At 38.9% G+C, this 17,441-nt stretch overlaps 1 protein-coding gene across 8 annotated transcripts in view; it reads left to right on the top strand.

Moving 5' to 3' along the window:
• The first annotated feature begins 9,689 nt into the window (after positions 1-9,689).
• Positions 9,690-17,441, top strand: part of ERCC6L2 (ERCC excision repair 6 like 2) — a 155,259-nt gene continuing 147,507 nt past the window's right edge. For 5 of the 8 annotated variants that reach the window (XM_060409069.1, XM_042243047.1, XM_042243046.1 and 2 more), the window contains exons 1-2: positions 9,690-10,113; positions 15,450-15,874. In XM_060409069.1, the coding sequence (XP_060265052.1) occupies positions 10,032-10,113; positions 15,450-15,874 (507 nt within the window). In that variant the 5' untranslated portion in view covers positions 9,690-10,031. The remainder of the gene's footprint in view (positions 10,114-15,449; positions 15,875-17,441) is intronic. The other 3 variants (XM_060409071.1, XM_060409070.1, XM_027964231.2) reach the window with 1 other exon arrangement.

Here is a 17,441-nt window from a genome sequence, read left to right as displayed (position 1 = left end):
TCAGTTCAGTTCAGTCACTCAGTCGTGTCCGACTCTTCGCGACCCCATGAATCCCAGCACGCCAGGCCTCCCTGTCCATCACCAACTCCCGGAGTTCACTCAGACTCGTGTCCATTGAGTCAGTGATGCCATCCAGCCATCTCATCCTCGGTCATCCCCTTCTCCTCCTGCCCTCAATCCCTCCCAGCATCACAGTCTTTTCCAATGAGTCAACTCTTCGCATGAGGTGGCCAAAGTACTGGAGTTTCAGCTTTAGCATCATTCCTTCCAAAGAAATCCCAGGGTTGATCTCCTTCAGAATGGATTGGTTGGATCTCCTTGCAGTCCAAGGGACTCTCAAGAGTCTTCTCCAACACCACAGTTCAAAAGCATCCATTCTTCGGCACTCAGCCTTCTTCATAGTCCAACTCTCACATCCATACATGACTACTGGAAAAACCATAGCCTTGACTTAGACGGACCTTAGTCGGCAAAGTAATGTCTCTGCTTTTGAATATGCTATCTAGATTGGTCATAACTTTTCTTCCAAGGAGTAAGCGTCTTTTAATTTTGTGGCTGCAATCACCATCTGCAGTGATTTTGGAGCCCCCCAAAATAAAGTCTGACACTGCTTCCACTGTTTCCCCATCTATTTCCCATGGAGTGATGGGACCAGATGCCATGATCTTCGTTTTCTAAATGTTGAGCTTTAAGCCAACTTTTTCACTCTCCTCTTTCACTTTCATCAAGAGGCTTTTTAGTTCCTCTTCACTTTCTGCCATAAGGGTGATGTCATCTGCATATCTGAGGTTATTGATATTTCTCCCAGCAATCTTGATTCCAGCTTGTGTTTCTTCCAGTCCAGCGTTTCTCATGATGTACTCTGTATATAAGTTAAATAAGCAGGGTGACAATATACAGCCTTGAAGTAACCAGTCTGTTGTTCCATGTCCAGTTCTAACTGCTGCTTCCAGGCCTGCATACAGATTTCTCAAGAGGCAGATTAGGTGGTCTGGTATTCCCATCTCTTTCAGAATTTTCCACAGTTTATTGCAATCCACATGGTCAAAGGCTTTGGCATAGTCAATAAAGCAGAAATAGACTATTAAAAGATACTAAATATAGTTCCTAGTGCTATATGGTATATTATGGTGTGTTTAATCTGATATGTAACTTACTAATGAGTTTTTAATGTCAATAACTAAAATTTTCACTTCCAAAAGTTCTAGTCCTCTAAAAAAATCTACTTGCTGTTTTTTGACACTATCTTTTTTCTTTCTCATGTTTTCAGTTTCATTTTTTAAAATATCAGTAAATTACTCCATTGTATATTCTTGCCTCCTTTGTCAAAGATAAGGTGTCCATATGTGTGTGGATTTATCTCTGGGCTTTCTGTTTTGTTCCATTGATCTATATGTCTGTCTTTGTGCCAGTACCATACTGTCTTGATGACTGTGGCTTTGTAGTAGAGCCTGAAGTCAGGCAAGTTGATTCCTCCAGTTCCATTCTTATTTCTCAAGATTGCTTTGGCAATTCAAGGTTTTTTGTATTTCCATACAAATCTTGAAATTATTTGTCCTAGTTCTGTGAAAAATATGGCTGGTAGCTTGATAGGGATTGCATTGAATTTGTAAATTGCTTTGGGTAGTATACTCATTTTCACTATATTGATTCTTCCGATCCATGAACATGGTGTATTTCTCCATCTATTAGTGTCCTCTTTGATTTCTTTCACCAGTGTTTCACAGTTTTCTATATATAGGTCTTTAGTTTCTTTAGGTAGATATATTCCTAAGTATTTTATTCTTTTCATTGCAATGGTGAATGGAATTGTTTCCTTAATTTCTTTTCTACTTTCTCATTATTAGTGTATAGGAATGCAAGGGATTTCTATGTGTTGACTTTAATCTCTTTAATCTCTTTAATCTCTCTTTAACAAGTGGTGCTGGGAAAACTGGTTAACCACTTGTAAAAGAATGAAACTAGATCACTTTCTAACACCCCACACAAAAATAAACTCAAAATGGATTAAAGATCTAAATGTAAGACCAGAAACTATAAAACTCCTAGAGGAGAACATAGGCAAAACACTCTCAGACATAAATCACAGCAGGATCCTCTATGATCCACCTCCCAGAATTCTGGAAATAAAAGCAAAAATAAACAAATGGGGTCTAATTAAAATTAAAAGCTTCTGCACAACAAAGGAAACTATAAGCAAGGTGAAAAGACAGCCTTCTGAATGGGAGAAAATAATAGCAAATGAAGCAACTGACAAACAACTAATCTCAAAAATATACAAGCAACTTATGCAGCTCAATTCCAGAAAAATAAACGACCCAATCAAAAAATGGGCCAAAGAACTAAATAGACATTTCTCCAAAGAAGACATACGGATGGCTAACAAACACATGAAAAGATGCTCAACATCACTCATTATTAGAGAAATGCAAATCAAAACCACAATGAGGTACCACTTCACACCAATCAGAATGGTTGCGATCCAAAAATCTGCAAGCAATAAATGCTGGAGAGGGTGTGGAGAAAAGGGAACCCTCCTACACTGTTGGTGGGAATGAAAACTAGTACAGCCACTATGGAGAACAGTGTGGCGATTCCTTAAAAAATTGCAAATAGAACTACCGTATGACCCAGCAATCCCACTTCTGGGCATACACACCGAGAAACCAGAATTGAAAGAGACACATGTACCCCAATGTTCATCGCAGCACTGTTTATAATAGCCAGGACATGGAAACAACCTAGATGTCCATCAGCAGATGAATGGATAAGAAAGCTGTGGTACATATACACAATGGAGTATTACTCAGCCGGTAAAAAGAATTCATTTGAATCAGTTCTGATGAGAGGGATGAAACTGGAGCCGATTATACAGAGTGAAGTAAGCCAGAAAGAAAAACACCAATATAGTATACTAACACATATATATGGACTTTAGAAAGATGGCAATGACGACCCTGTATGCAAGACAGGAAAAAAGACACAGATGTGTATAACGGACTTTTGGACTCAGAGGGAGAGGGAGAGGGTGGGATGATTTGGAAGAATGGCATTCTAACATGTATACTATCATGTAAGAATTGAATCGCCAGTCTATGTCTGACGCAGGATACAGCATGCTTGGGGCTGGTGCATGGGGATGACCCAGAGAGATGTTGTGGGGAGGGAGGTGGGAGGGGGGTTCATGTTTGGGAACGCATGTAAGAATTAAAGATTTTAAAATTAAAAAAATAAAAAACTTAAAAAAATATATCAGTAAATTTTTTAATCTATATACACGTATACTTTTTGGCAATACTTCTAATAACTGAAATTACTAAGGGTCTATCTTTGTTGTATGTTTTTCCTACTGAATTTTGCCCATGGAAGTTCATTTCTGTGTTTTTCAGTTTGGAGATTATGAAGAGTTTTATAGGACTTTATCTCTGAGAAATTTGAGATTTAAAATGTTTTCTTTGAGAGAGGATATGCTATTTTCCTTTTACCAATCTGGATGTAATGAACCTGGCACTACATTATGCTATTACTGCACCTTGGGGTTTCCTAGATCATGCAGATTATGTGAATTCAAATCATAATCCATTTGGGGGATGATTGTGGTTTCAAAATGTCAGGAGACACACACACACACACACACACACTTGTCTGGAGTCTGTGCAAAAAAAAAAATGTGTTCTTCATCCTCCCTGTTTTTTGCTCTCCAGTTTTCTTCTACTCTACCATTTCTTTGAGGATGTTACCTTTCAAGTTTTCAGATTTCAAATGAGAGTTTCAGTTTCATTTGGGGGCCTTGTCTTCTGTTATCACAAGACCATTAAAACACAGACTTTTTGGTAACTGAGATGGGTGAATGCCTCATGACAACAGTGGCATAAGTGCCAGCTTAACAAGTTAGTTTTCACCTCCCTCCTTACTTTTGGCCTATAAGTGTTTTACATATTTTTTGCAAGGTCAGCTATCATTTTGAGTATTTTTATAAAGTTATTTCAACATGAAGTTCCTCGTGTTTTGTTGCAGATTTGTTAGGCTTACTATGTGACATGTAATATAAAATATTACATGAAATTACATCACAGGATTTAATTTTTCAAATATAAAAATACCATCTGTGAAAATTTTTATATACTTATTATACTGTAATAAATATCAGGAAACATATTCTCATCCTGATTTTGTTATTTCTATTTGTGACCTGGAACAAATATTCTAACTACTTTTTCTTTAAATTAGAGTGCAGGATCATGGGATCCCTAAGATTTCTTCAAGTTCTAATATTTAATGAGTCTATGAAGTAAAAACAGCATTGGTAAGGTTCAAGAGGTTATACTCATCACCTTCCTAACACTAACCCTCCATTCACTATGTATCGTTCATCATACCTGGCTTAAAAAGCAAACTGTCCTTCTGTTGACCCAAGTGTTTTATTTTGTCTTTTAATGATAGTATATTAAAAAAAAAAAGACCTATCACATAAAATTTAACTTCTTCACCCATTTTAAAGTGTACAATTTGTGTTAAGTACAGTCATACAGTTGCATAATACTGACTTGTAAACTTAAAGGTTTAGGTTACTTATTGGCAAGTTCAAATGCTGTGAAGCAAGGTCTGATGTTGTAAGAACAAAATTGCATAGAAACCGGGAATATTAGGTCCATGAATCAAGGCAAGTTGGAAGTGATCAAACAGGAGATGGCAAGAGTGAATGTCGACATTTTAGGAATCAGCGAACTAAAAAGGACTGCAATGGGTGAACTTAACTCAGATGACGATTATATCAACTACTGTGGGCAAAAATCGCTTAGCAGAAATGGAGTAGGCATCATAATCAAAAAAAGAGTCTGAAATGCAGGACTTGGAAGCAGTCTCAAAAACGACAGAATGATCTCTGTTCGTCTCCAAGGCAAACCATTCAATGTCACAGTAATCCAAGCCTATGCCCCAACCAGTAACGCTGAAGAAGCTGAAGTTGAATGGTTCTATGAAGGCCTACAAGACCTTTAAGAACGAACACCCAAAAAAGATGTCCTTTTCATTAAAGGGGACTGGAATGCAAAAGTAGGAAGTCAAGAAACACCTGGAGTAATAGGCAAATTTGGCCTTGGAGTACAGAATGAAGCAGGACAAAGGCTAATAGAATTCTGCCAAGAGAACGCACTGGTCATAGCAAACACCCTCTTCCAACAACACAAGAGAAGACTCTACACATGGATATCATCAGATGGTCAACACCAAAATCAGACTGATTGTATTCTTTGCAGCCAAAGATGGAGAAGCTCTATACAGTCAGCAAAAACAAGACCGGGAGCTGACTGTGGCTCAGATCATGAACTCCTTATTGCCAAATTCAGACTGAAATTGAAAAAAGTAGGGAAAACCACTAAACCATTCAGGTATGACCTAAATCAAATCCCTTATGATTATACAGTGGAAGTGTGAAACAGATTTAAGCGCCTAGATCTGATAGACAGAGTGCCTGATGAACTATGGACGGAGGTTCATGACCTTGTACAGGAGGCAGTAATCAAGACCATCCCCAAGAAAAAGAATTGCAAAAAAGCAAAATGGCTGTCTGAGAAGGCCTTACAAATAGCTGTGAAAAGAAGAGAAGCCAAAAGCAAAGGGGAAAAGGAAAGACATAGCATCTGAATGCAGAGTTCCAAAGAATAGCAAGGAGAGATAAGAAAGCCTTCCTCAGTGATTAGTGCAAAGAAATAGAGGAAAACAACAGAATGGGAAAGACTAGAGATCTCTTCAAGAAAATTAGAGGTACGAAGGGAACTTTTCATGCAAAGATGGGCTCAATAAAGGAGAGAAATGGTATGGACCTAACAGAAGCAGAAGATATTAAGAAGAGGTGGTAAGAATACACAGAAGTATTGTACAAAAGAGATCTTCATGACCAAGATAATCACAATGGTGTGATCACTCACCTAGAGCCAGACATCCTGGAATGTGAAGTCAAGTGGGCCTTAGCAAGCATCACTATGAGCAAAGCTAGTGGAGGTGATGGAATTCCAGTTGAGCTATTTCAAATCCTGAAAGATGATGCTGTGAAAGTGCTACACTCAACATGCCAGCAAATTTGGAAAACTCAGCAGTGGCCACAGGACTGGAAAAGGTCAGTTTTCATTCTAATCCCAAAGAAAGGCAATGCTAAAGAATGCTGAAACTACCGCACAATTGCACTCATCTCACACGCTAGTAAAGTAATGCTCAAAATTCTCCAAGCCAGGCTTCAACAATATGTGAACTGTCTGAACTGAACTGAAAATCAAGTAACTAGAACTCTTGAGACTCAATTTCTTGCATTGTCTTATATTTTCATACTGCTATGGTGAATGTGTGTCCCCTCAAAATTCAAATATCAAAATTCTAATGCCCAATGTGAGGTTTGGGAGATGAGTAGGTCATGAAATGGAGTTCTCATTAGTAGGATTCATTTCAGTTCAGTTCAGTTGCTCAGTTGTGTCCAACTCTTTGTGACCCCATGAATTGCAACACGCCAGGCCTCCCTGTCCATCACCAACTCCCGGAGTTTACCCAGACTCACATCCATCAAGTCAGTGATGCCATCCAGCCATCTCATCCTCTGTCGTCCCCTTCTCCTCCTGCCCCCAATCCCTCCCAGCATCAGGGTCTTTTCCAATGACTCAAGTCTTTGCATCAGGTGGCCAATGTATTGGAGTTTCAGCTTTAGCATCAGTCCTTCCAATGAATAGCCAGGACTGCTCTGCTTTAGGATGGACTGGTTGGATCTCCTTGTAGTCCAAGGGACTCTCAAGAGTCTTCTCCAACACCACAGTTCAAAAGCATCAATTCTTCAGCACTCAGCTTTCTTCACAGTCCAACTCTTACATCCATTCATGACCTTTGGAAAAACCATAGCCTTGACTAGATGGACCTTTGCTGGCAAAGCAATGTCTCTGCTTTTGAATATGCTATCTAGGTTGGTCATAACTTTCCTTCCAAGGAGCAAGTGTCTTATAATTTCATGGCTGCAATCACCATCTGCAGTGATTTCGGAGCCCCCCAAAATAAAGTTTGTCACTGTCTCCACTGTTTCCCTATCTATTTCCCATGAAGTGATGGGACCAGATGCTATGATCTTCGTTTTCTGAATGTTGAGCTTTAAGCCAACTTTTTCACTCTCCTCTTTCACTTTCATCAAGAGGCTTTTAGTTCCTCTTCACTTTCTGCCATAAGGGTGGTGTCATCTGCATTAATAGGATTGGTGCTGCTACTGCTAAGTCGCGTCAGTCACGTCTGACTCTGTGCGACCCCATATATGGCAGCCCAACAGGCTCCTCTGTCCCTGGGATTCTCCAGGCAAGAATACTGGAGTGGGTTGCCATTTTTAGTGCTCTTGAAAAAATGATACCACAGTGCTCTGTAGTCCATTCCACCACGTGAGGACACAGCAAGAAGGGGCCAGCTATGAATAAAAGGGGGCCTTCACCAGAATAGAACCATGCTGACATCTTGATCTTTGGCTTTCCAGCCTCCAGAACTGTGAGAAATAAATGTCTGCTGTTTATAAGCTATCTAGTCTTTAGAATTTTGTCATAGCAACCAAAATAGACTAAAACATATACCTATTTTTTCTTGCACCTTTTTGCTGCTTAACTCACAATTTGGAGGTCACAATTTTGACTCCTGAGTGGGAACATAAAGAAAGACTACTTTTTTGTAAAACATTACAAGGTTTAATCATCTTTCTCAAGGGTCTCTTTGATAGTCAAGTAATAGTCTTTTGAAATGTTTATGCTACCATCATCTGTGTTTTTTCTCTTTTTGTAGTTTTTACATGCTTAATTTTGCTAGATATGACTTTGCCAACAGTTTTTACATGTGATGTAGCTATCCAATATCATTTATATTGACTTCAGGAATTCCTCAATGTTTTGCAAGTCTTTTAATTTCACTTTGCAGTGTCCTATTATCTTGTTAGATGTTTACAATATTAGCACCTAGACAAAGACATCACTGTAATGGGCTGAGACAAACACTATAGTTAAATGGGGAAAGGAATGTTTGAGGATGTCTAATTTTGTGAGGCATCTCATTCACTAAAACATATTTTTATGTCCTGATTATTTCTACTCCACCATGTATCATAACAATGGTGGTGAGATTAAATAAGAAATATTCAGAAATTGAGGTTCCCTTTGCTTCCATTGGTGAGGGACAGGGAGGCCTGGCATAGTACAGTCCATGGGGTTGCACAGAGCCGGACATGACTGAGCAACTGAACAACAAAAACAACTGCTTTCGTTAGTCACAAGAGTATTCCATCAATCAGATGATCCCTTTCATTTAAATCAATATTTACTTCTAAAATTTTTGCTAAATCAGTGGACCTCTGGAAAAATATGACATTACATAACTAGTCATTTCAGTGGAGGGAAAAATCAAATGTCTTCTCTAATAGGTGTAGGACAAAAAAATAAGGTAGATTGGAATTTCCAATTGCTATTGATTTTAGGGACAAAATTTACAGAATTTAAGTAAAATAGATATATTTCATCAAGTCCAAGTTTTTTTCTACATTTTAAAATTTCTAATATCAAGACGCATGTAATGATAGTAATAAGTTTTGTTCAGCTGTACCTAGAAAATATGCCTTACAATTCGTGCTGTTTAAGTTAGAATCTAGTCTAAAATTCTAAGTAATAATGCATTATCAACTATTGGCCAAAATATTAAACTGAAGTAATTGCTATGCAGAATGCAACATTCAAGTGGACAAATTCCATTGATAACAACAGTATATTGCAATACTATTCCTTACTAAATTCTTACTATGAGTAGGTATTGTTTTAGGTGTTGTATTTATTTTATTTAATTATTACAATAATCCTTTTTAGGTGGATCACTATTATGAGTCTGTTATGGGTGAGGACTTTGAAGCAGTGAGGATAAATGTCTAATCTCTGAACCATGTTTGAGGGCCATGTAACACATAGTTAACGGATGAATTAGATGTTTCTCTTCAATACAAAATTTCTACCTGCTGGTAAACAGAAACAAGTGCTATTCTAGATGAAGCATTTTATGAAAACATGCTGATTTTTAGTATCTGTCAAAAATAGATATCTATTTGCAGAGGAAATAGCCATAGTTTTCCTCATTAAGAAGCTGGGGTAGGCAGAATAATGATCTCCAAAGATGTTCATATCTTAATCCTATGGCAAAGGAATCTTACTGATGTGCTTGAGGGTATAGATCTTGATAAGGGAAGAGTATCCTGGATTACTGGAGGACCCAGTTTTATCGTATGAGCCCTTAAAACCAAATAATCTTTCCCAGCTGCACTTGGAGACGTGACTATGTCCTCCTGGAGGACGACATGGCAACCCACTCCAATATTCTTGGTTGGAGAATCCCATGGACAAAGGAGCGCTGGGACGATGGTCTCCTGCTAGGCCGTCACCTTTCTTACTGGTCCTTAAAAGACCCTCAGCAGGTCCACGCCCACGGCCACCTTCCAGACTCTCTCTGCAGCCACAACAGCCGCACAGAGCGGGTAAACGATACAAACCCCCGCGCTACTTGCAACTATCGCGGATCTTTGTGTTGCACGCTTTCTAGAGGAAAGACGGCCGGAAGATCGCTCCGCCCCTGTAAACCAAGATTTTGGTTATCGTGAGATCCCGAGGACTGTACCGGAGCCAGTTCTCGCGGGATTTTCCGAGTTCGGGTTAGAAGCTACGCCGGGCTGCAAAGGGAGGCCTAACAGTGAGAGGGAGGGTAAAGGGTCGAGTAGCCAGCCTGTTGTCTTCCCCCGCCGGCGGAGCGCCAGGCTAGTAGGTGAGCGCTGCCTTGCCAGCTTCCATAGCGTCCTCCAGCTCTGCCGCTGTCGCAGAGGCCACCGTCCCTTCTCCCTGGACCCCAACAGGCTCCACCTTTGCTCCCGCCGTGCCGTGACGTCGAGCTCCAGGGGAGGGCGATGTACCGAGGGTGGCGGAAGGTGGAGTTTGCCACCCTCCGCCTGCCCGCCTCCTCCTGGCGGTCCGCCGCCCGTGGGGTGTTAAATGCAACCTGGCTGCCAAGCCCTTCCCCCTGGCCAGATGGATCAGTCTACCCCGAAGCCCCGCGCGGAAACCAACGGCAAAGGTATAAGCTCCGAGCTCGCCTCTCTGCCCAGACACCTGTCTTGACTGTGTAGGATTGGACCTGTTCATGCCAGTTCCCTTGGGGTCGGGGTTTTACCCTGTGGCCTCTGTGAGTGACAGATGGAGATAGTGTACCCCCTCTAGAGCTGGGACTAGTTCTTTGTGATTCAGTGTTGAGAAACTCTGAAGTCAGACTGCCCTTGGATCTAGTGCAGGCTCTGACAGTCATTTGCTGAGCAACTTTGTGTAGTTTGCTCATCTGTAAAATTGAAATCATTGCTGAGTTCAATCAAGTTGAGTTCTTTTGACTATTAATTGAGACGGTGTCATGCAAAGCACTTAACGTGACCCAGTGTCTGGCTCATAGTAAACACTAAATGTTTGGTATTTTTATTCTGTTGTATGCCTCAGTCCTTAGTGAATGGTAGGTTCATTATTAAGTGGTGAATATAGATTGAGATTAGTTCAGTTTATTACACAAAGAGCTTTATATGTGATTTATTGAGTCAGGGTCACCTTTAATGGGTCACTAAGAGTGGTTTAGGGAGAACATGGTTATTTGCCACAAGTCATCTGGAATGTCTTCTTGCCCCCAAATTAATCGTTTTCATTATTAATAGTGATATAACAAAAACTTACAGATATTGAATGAATGCTTGTTCTGTGCCTAGAAATATTCTGATTGTTTACATGTTTTCTTTTGAGGAAGATACTGATCTGATTAAATAGATGAGGAATATAGAACCAAACTTCAGAGACTTTTAAGTAACAAGCCTCAGCTCTGAAGACTAGAAATTGATGACATTATCACTCAGGGACCACAAATACAAATATCTTTAGAAACCTGGCAGGTAAAATAAGTAGATGAAGCTGCTGAGTGGAGATTATAGTAACTGGGATGTTCATATCTCATTTAAAAGGGGGCAGGGCTACTCAGACTTCAGCCTCCTGATGTGAAGAACTGAATCATTGGAAAAGACCCTGATGCTGGGAAAGGTGGAGGGCAGGAGGAAAAGGGGATGACAGAGGATGAGATGGTTGGATGGCATCACTGACTTGATGGACATAAGCTTGAACAAGCTCCAGGAGTTGGTGATGGACAGAGAAGTCTGGCGTGCTACACAGTCCATGGGGTCACAGAGAGTCAGGCACAACTGAGCAACTGAACTGAACTGAGGGCTGCTCAGTTCCAAGGAATTGTTCATTCATGAGTATACTGGTACAGCATGGTAGCTACAAGTTCAGATAGCTTGATTCACATCCAGGCTCTGACACTTTCTAGCTGTGTGGCTGTGGTTAACCTTTATCTGTTTCACCATTTATAAAAGGGAACTAATAATAGTATTTACATGAAGTAGTGAACGTAGTGAAGTAGGGTTGTTGTAAGGCTTAAATGACCTACTATGTGCAATTTGCATGTGTGGCACACATAAACCTCAAAATGTTAGCGCTACATAAATATTTGTTAATCTGATAAGTATTTGAGTTTCAAACATTGTCCTCAGTGTCCAGAATATGGCAGTGTACACAAATTGTCTCTACTCAGGGGAACTGAAGTAGATAACCAATAACAGATATTTCAAATTTTTTCTGAAAATGGAATCAAGCAGGGTAAAGGAAGAGAGAGTGGCAGGGAGTGCTATGTTAGATTGAGTGATCAGAGAAGATACTTCTGCTGCTGCTGCTGCTAAGTCGCTTCAGTCATGTCTGACTCTGTGTGACCCCATAGACGGCAGCCCACCAAGCTCCCCTGTCCCTGGGATTCTCCAGGCAAGAACACTGGAATGGGTTGCCATTTCCTTCTCCAGTGAGTGAAAGTGAAAAGTGAAAGTGAAGTCGCTCAGTGGTGTCTGACTCTTTGTGACTCCATGGACTACAGCCTATGAGGCTCTTCCATCCATGGGATTTTCCAGGCAAGAGTACTGGAGTGGGGCGGCATCGCCTTCTCCGAGATACCTCTGAGGAGATGCCATTTGAGCAGAACCCTGAATGAAGGGAGAGAATCAGTCACATTGGGATTTAGGGAGAGGGTTGGTGGAAGGAACAGAAATCTCAGGGACCGAAGATGGGAGTATGCTTGTCATGGTTGAAGAACAGCTAGAAGGCAAGTTTGGGATGAAATCGGGAGAAAGGGAGGAAATGAAGTTAAAGCGGACACAGGGACCAGATTGTAAGGAGCCTTACCCCCCATTCAGTCCAAAAAGAAATCGTCCTAATTTAAACTATTTGTTCTGGACTTTGAATGCTGAGAGATACTGCCCTAGATCAAACTTAACTGAATCTCCTTAGTCCTACAAGTTACCCAAACTCAGAAACCAAATTTTAATAGATTTCTATAGATTGTTGTGTGAAGCCCATGAGGTTTTTGCACCTGCTATATGTACCCCCCGACTGACATTCTTTGCCTAGATTTCCTTCCTTTTTAAACTGTTCTTTAGTCCTTCTTTCTTACAGCACTCTTAAAGCAACAATTTCACATGTGTGAACTTTTTAGTATTTGTCTCTCTCACTAGATAACAAGGTTCTATTAGGTTCGGAATGTGTTTCTGTTAATATATTCAGCACGTTTATTGAGTGCCTCCTGTGTGCTGGCCCCGGGGATAAAATTTTGAACAATACAGACATTTTTTCGGAAAAGATACTATTCTCTAGTGAAAGATTTTTAAAAGGTAAACATGATAATTAAACATTGTGATATGTGCTATACAGGCAGTAAAATACTCAGGTACAGAATAGTGGGGTACTTTAAATAAGATGATCAGAAACAAAATCTATGAGGCGATGACATAACAATAAGTGAGAGAAGACCTGCCTAGTATGCTGAGTCAAGGGGAATATTGATAGATTTTAAGTTGGAGAGGTAAGTAGGGGGAAATGATACGGGTCACGTAGACCATAGTAAGGAGCTTGGAGTTTATTCTTTCTGTAGTGGGTAATTATTAAAAGATTTTAAATTAAAGATTTACTAATAAATATTTTTAAGTAGTTGATATTGCAGCTATGTGGAAAATGGATTGTAGGGGGAGATAATGTCAGTGGAGAGAATGGGTAAAGAATGGAGTCTAGAGCAGTAATTTAGGAGAAAGCCAGACGTTGACACAATACAGTCAGAACCAAATTCAGCCTGACACTTTTTTTTTGTAGATAAAGTTTTATTGGAGCACAGCCATATCCATTTGATTATGTGTCTGTAGCTACTTTTGTGTTACAAAGGCAAGCGACAATAAAACCTGCAAAATCTAAAATAATAAACAGCTAAAATCTGACTCTACAGAAAAAGTTTGCCAATAGTTATTTTGAAGAGTTGGTGGCATGGAGGAAAGTGATGGCTTTTTTTTTTTTTTTTTGAAGTAGAACCACCAGGACATTCTGATGGATTGAATGTAGGGAGTAATATCAGAAGAGGAATAAGGACTGACTAAAGGTTTTCATGTGAAGAGTTGACTCATTGGAAAAGACTTTGATGCTGGGAGGGATTGGGGGCAGGAGGAGAAGGGGACGACAGAGGATGAGATGGCGGGATGGCATCACTGACTCGATGGACATGAATCTGAGTGAACTCCGGGAGTTGGTGATGGACAGGGAGGCCTGGTGTGCTGTGATTCATGGGGTCGCAAAGAGTCGGACATGACTGAGCGACTGAACTGAACTGAAAGGTTTTCTACCTTGAAATGTTGGCTAGACAGTGATTCCTTTTAATGAAATTGGGAAAGACTAGTTTCAAGCAAGGTTTAATGACTATCATTTTTGACATTTTTCTTCTTCATTTTTATACTCATAGTGTGGTACAGTATCTGGTGAATAGCTGGTTTTAAATCATATACATTGATAATAAGTTAATGAATTAAAGCTCTAAAAAATTACAAGGCATATGCTGGATAGGCAGACAAATCATATGAAACAAGTAATGTGTTAAGACTTACCTTAAGGCTTTACATAGGTTTTAAGGTTCAGATAGTACTGTTTTGAAAATAGGGTCCATTGACTTATCTCTGTACAGTGAATCGGAGTGTTATTTTCACATTAGAACATTTTTAGAAGAGTGTAATAATTCTCAAACAGTTTGAAAACAAAATTAGAGTGGGAGAACAGATTTTTTTTTTTTTTGCTGTGCTTCTGATTGTTATATAAAAACAACTTTATCAAAGTTAGAATAATGGTTTTACTTTTGAGGAACAACTGATGGGGAATAGCATAATGAGCTATTCTTACTGGAGAATATAGACATACTAGTTATAATCATGAATGTTATAAAAGCCTAATTCAGAATCATTAGAAAGACCCTGGGAAACTACCAATGAGCATATGATCTCTGTGAGAAATGTGTGGAAAAAATAATTCCTAGTATTCTTACAATTGTAGCCATACAATTCCTCTGGAATTCTTGTTACATGAAATCCCATTAGGAAAATTATTTTTATTTAATTTCCTCTATTTGGTACCTTTTAATTGTACCAATATTATACTCTGTAGAGGCTTCCCTCCCCACTCCATAGTACTGTATTTTCTGAATACAAAATAAAATAGCTGTACAGTTAAGCACAGAATGAATTCATACATAGAGAGAAGTCAGACTTTTCAAAGGATAGTGAAATGATAGCAGAAGGAGATCTTAGAATTCATCTCGTTTTTAAGAACCTCAGCTTTTAAAAACCTCGAATGGAAAAAGCTGTGATAAAGCTGGTGCATGTCACTCTGCTGTTGAACTGGGGATTCCCTTGATTAGCTGTATACAGCTTCAAGGAACGTTTTAGAAACAGCAGTATTGACAGTGAGACGAAATAGCTTTGTTCAGAAAAAGGACATGGAATAACTAAAAAAGCAGACAGAAGAATCACAAAAATATAGCTGTTCAGAGGACTTTAGCTTACCTATTACCGAGTCCTATTCACAGTTATTCTGCCATATGTATGAATGCTATACATAATGTTCATGAGTCATCAGGTGATTCTTAGTGGTTCTTAATCCTGGCTGTGCATCAGAATCACCTTTTGAATTTAGCAATAATAACCAACCACAATAATAAAACCAAATGCCCATGAGTCATTTGCCCACAATAATAAAACCAAATGCCCATGACCCATATCAACCTAATCAGCATAAATAGATTAAGCATGTATGGGGAGATTATGACACATAGGGTGAGAAAAACTAGAAATAAATTATATCCCCTTTATTATGATAATATACTTTAGGAAGATACCTATGATTTGTCTTGTTTCAAATTTTGGGAAGGGTATTTATGTGAGGAATATTTTTTTCTCATAGAAGTGGATAAATGAGGTGTTACTTTAAAAGTTAGATTTGGAAAGTTTATTTTCTCCTTTATTATTATAGATATATGGCATCCAGGAGAACGATGTCTTGCCCCTTCTCCAGATAATGAAAAACTTTGTGAAGCAAGCATAAAATCTATCACAGTGGATGAAAATGGGAAGTCATTTGCAGTCATCTTATATTCAGATTTTCAAGAAAGGAGAGTACCTCTTAAAAGACTTCAAGAAGTAAAATCTGTTAAAGATTGCTCCAGGAATTTTATATTTGATGATGAAGATTTGGAAAAACCTTATTTCCCAGACAGAAAATTTCCATCGTCAGCTGTTCCTTTTCAACTATCTGAAAATGGAGACTCCATTCCTTATACTATCAATAGGTATTTAAGAGACTACCAAAGGGAGGGAGCCCAGTTTCTCTATGGACACTTCATCCAAGGAAGAGGGTGTATTCTTGGTGATGATATGGGACTTGGAAAAACTGTACAGGTATTTATTTACTTTATAATTAAAATTTAATAAAGTCATGCATATATGTCATGTGTATTACATACATGAATGGATACCATCTGCAAATTTCTGTTTGTATCCCAGAACTTATTATAATTATTTTGTGTGTGTGTTTGTCTCACACAGTACTTAAGGATGGTGTTTAGTCAATTTTTTAACCTCAGTACTTATTTAGTACTATGAAATACGTTATTTAAAGTAATGTTTTAGTATAATTTGACTTGTTTTTACCTTTGATAATGTTAATACTAGGATAGTTAGTATTTATATTTAGATTAATTTAACTTTCTTAATGATACCTTATGGAAGGAAAGTATTCTGACAATTGTTAAGCTACACAGCATGGTTCAATTTTCTGCAGGCCTTTTGAACATATTGTTTGGAGTTTATCATAGCAGAGGTTTCTTAGTTTAGGATCTCTGGGCCACTAGGAATTCAGTTGGTGGACTTTAGAGAGGCCTCTTGTTTCTCTAAAATATGTACCAGAATTAGCACATGAATATACTTTTCTTCAGATAGGCTTATGTTAGGTATCTATTGCTGTATAACGAATTATTAAAGATATAGCAGCTTGAAACAATACACATTTATCATGTTACGGTTCTGTGGATCAGGAATCTGGGTACCATTTAGCTGGGTCTTTTGGCTGAGTTTCTCTTAAGGCCATAGTTATTTCAAAGTTGTACTAGGGGGGATTCACTTCCTATCTTGTGTGGCTGTTGCAGGGCTCAGTTCCTTGTGTGTTGTTAGACTGAGGCCACTGTTTCTGCATGAGCTATTAGCAAAGCCCTCTCTTGGTTGCTTGCCAACTGGGCCATAGTGGGCATGAAATATAGTCATGGATACCAAGAGGTGGGAATTTGGGGGAGCCTTGTCAGAAGCTGTATACCACAAAGGTTAGTAATTCAGAAGGACTAGAGTTCTGAATCTAGACTTTATACTAAACAGTCACTCTGAATTTTCAGGAGTGTTTGTCTAGTGTGTGATTAAGTCTTTTTGTGTTTCCTTCTTTACAACTGAATTTAAGCTATTTTTTCTTCATGACAGTTCCATTGTTAGTGGAGTTCAGAGGTAAGTGAAAAATTAAATTAACTTTTACTTTCAAATTAACAGTTGAGAATACCAAATAATGGCTATGTTTAAAGTTCTGGTGTAAAAAGTTAGGGTAAAATTAAGTCCCTCAGTAATCATGGTGTATTACTTTTAGCCATACTCTATTTTCTTTTAATCTCAGGCAATGCACATAGTTTGAGACTTGCACATTGAAGGTGTTAAGTAATTGCTTGTGGAATAAATGAATTTACTTTCTCAGGAGAATAGGTTCAAAGAAAAAAGAAAAGAGCCTTTGGGAAACTACCAGCTGTGACTGATATGCCGATGACTACTAGAGGAAAATAAATAATAATTCCTCTGTGACTGTCTTTACATATACTTTTACTGTTTTTCCCATGCTAGAATGTTCTTTCCAACATGATTTTGACTAGTCAATGCCTGGTCATCTTCAATATCAGAAACATGAGGTGCTACATCTGCTATGTGAAGATGG

Source organism: Ovis aries, chromosome 2 (genome assembly GCF_016772045.2).
Source record: "Ovis aries strain OAR_USU_Benz2616 breed Rambouillet chromosome 2, ARS-UI_Ramb_v3.0, whole genome shotgun sequence".
Taxonomy (NCBI): domain Eukaryota; kingdom Metazoa; phylum Chordata; class Mammalia; order Artiodactyla; family Bovidae; genus Ovis; species Ovis aries.
The sequence above is the reverse complement of the archived record's forward strand: the minus strand, read 5'-3'. Positions and strand labels throughout refer to the sequence as shown.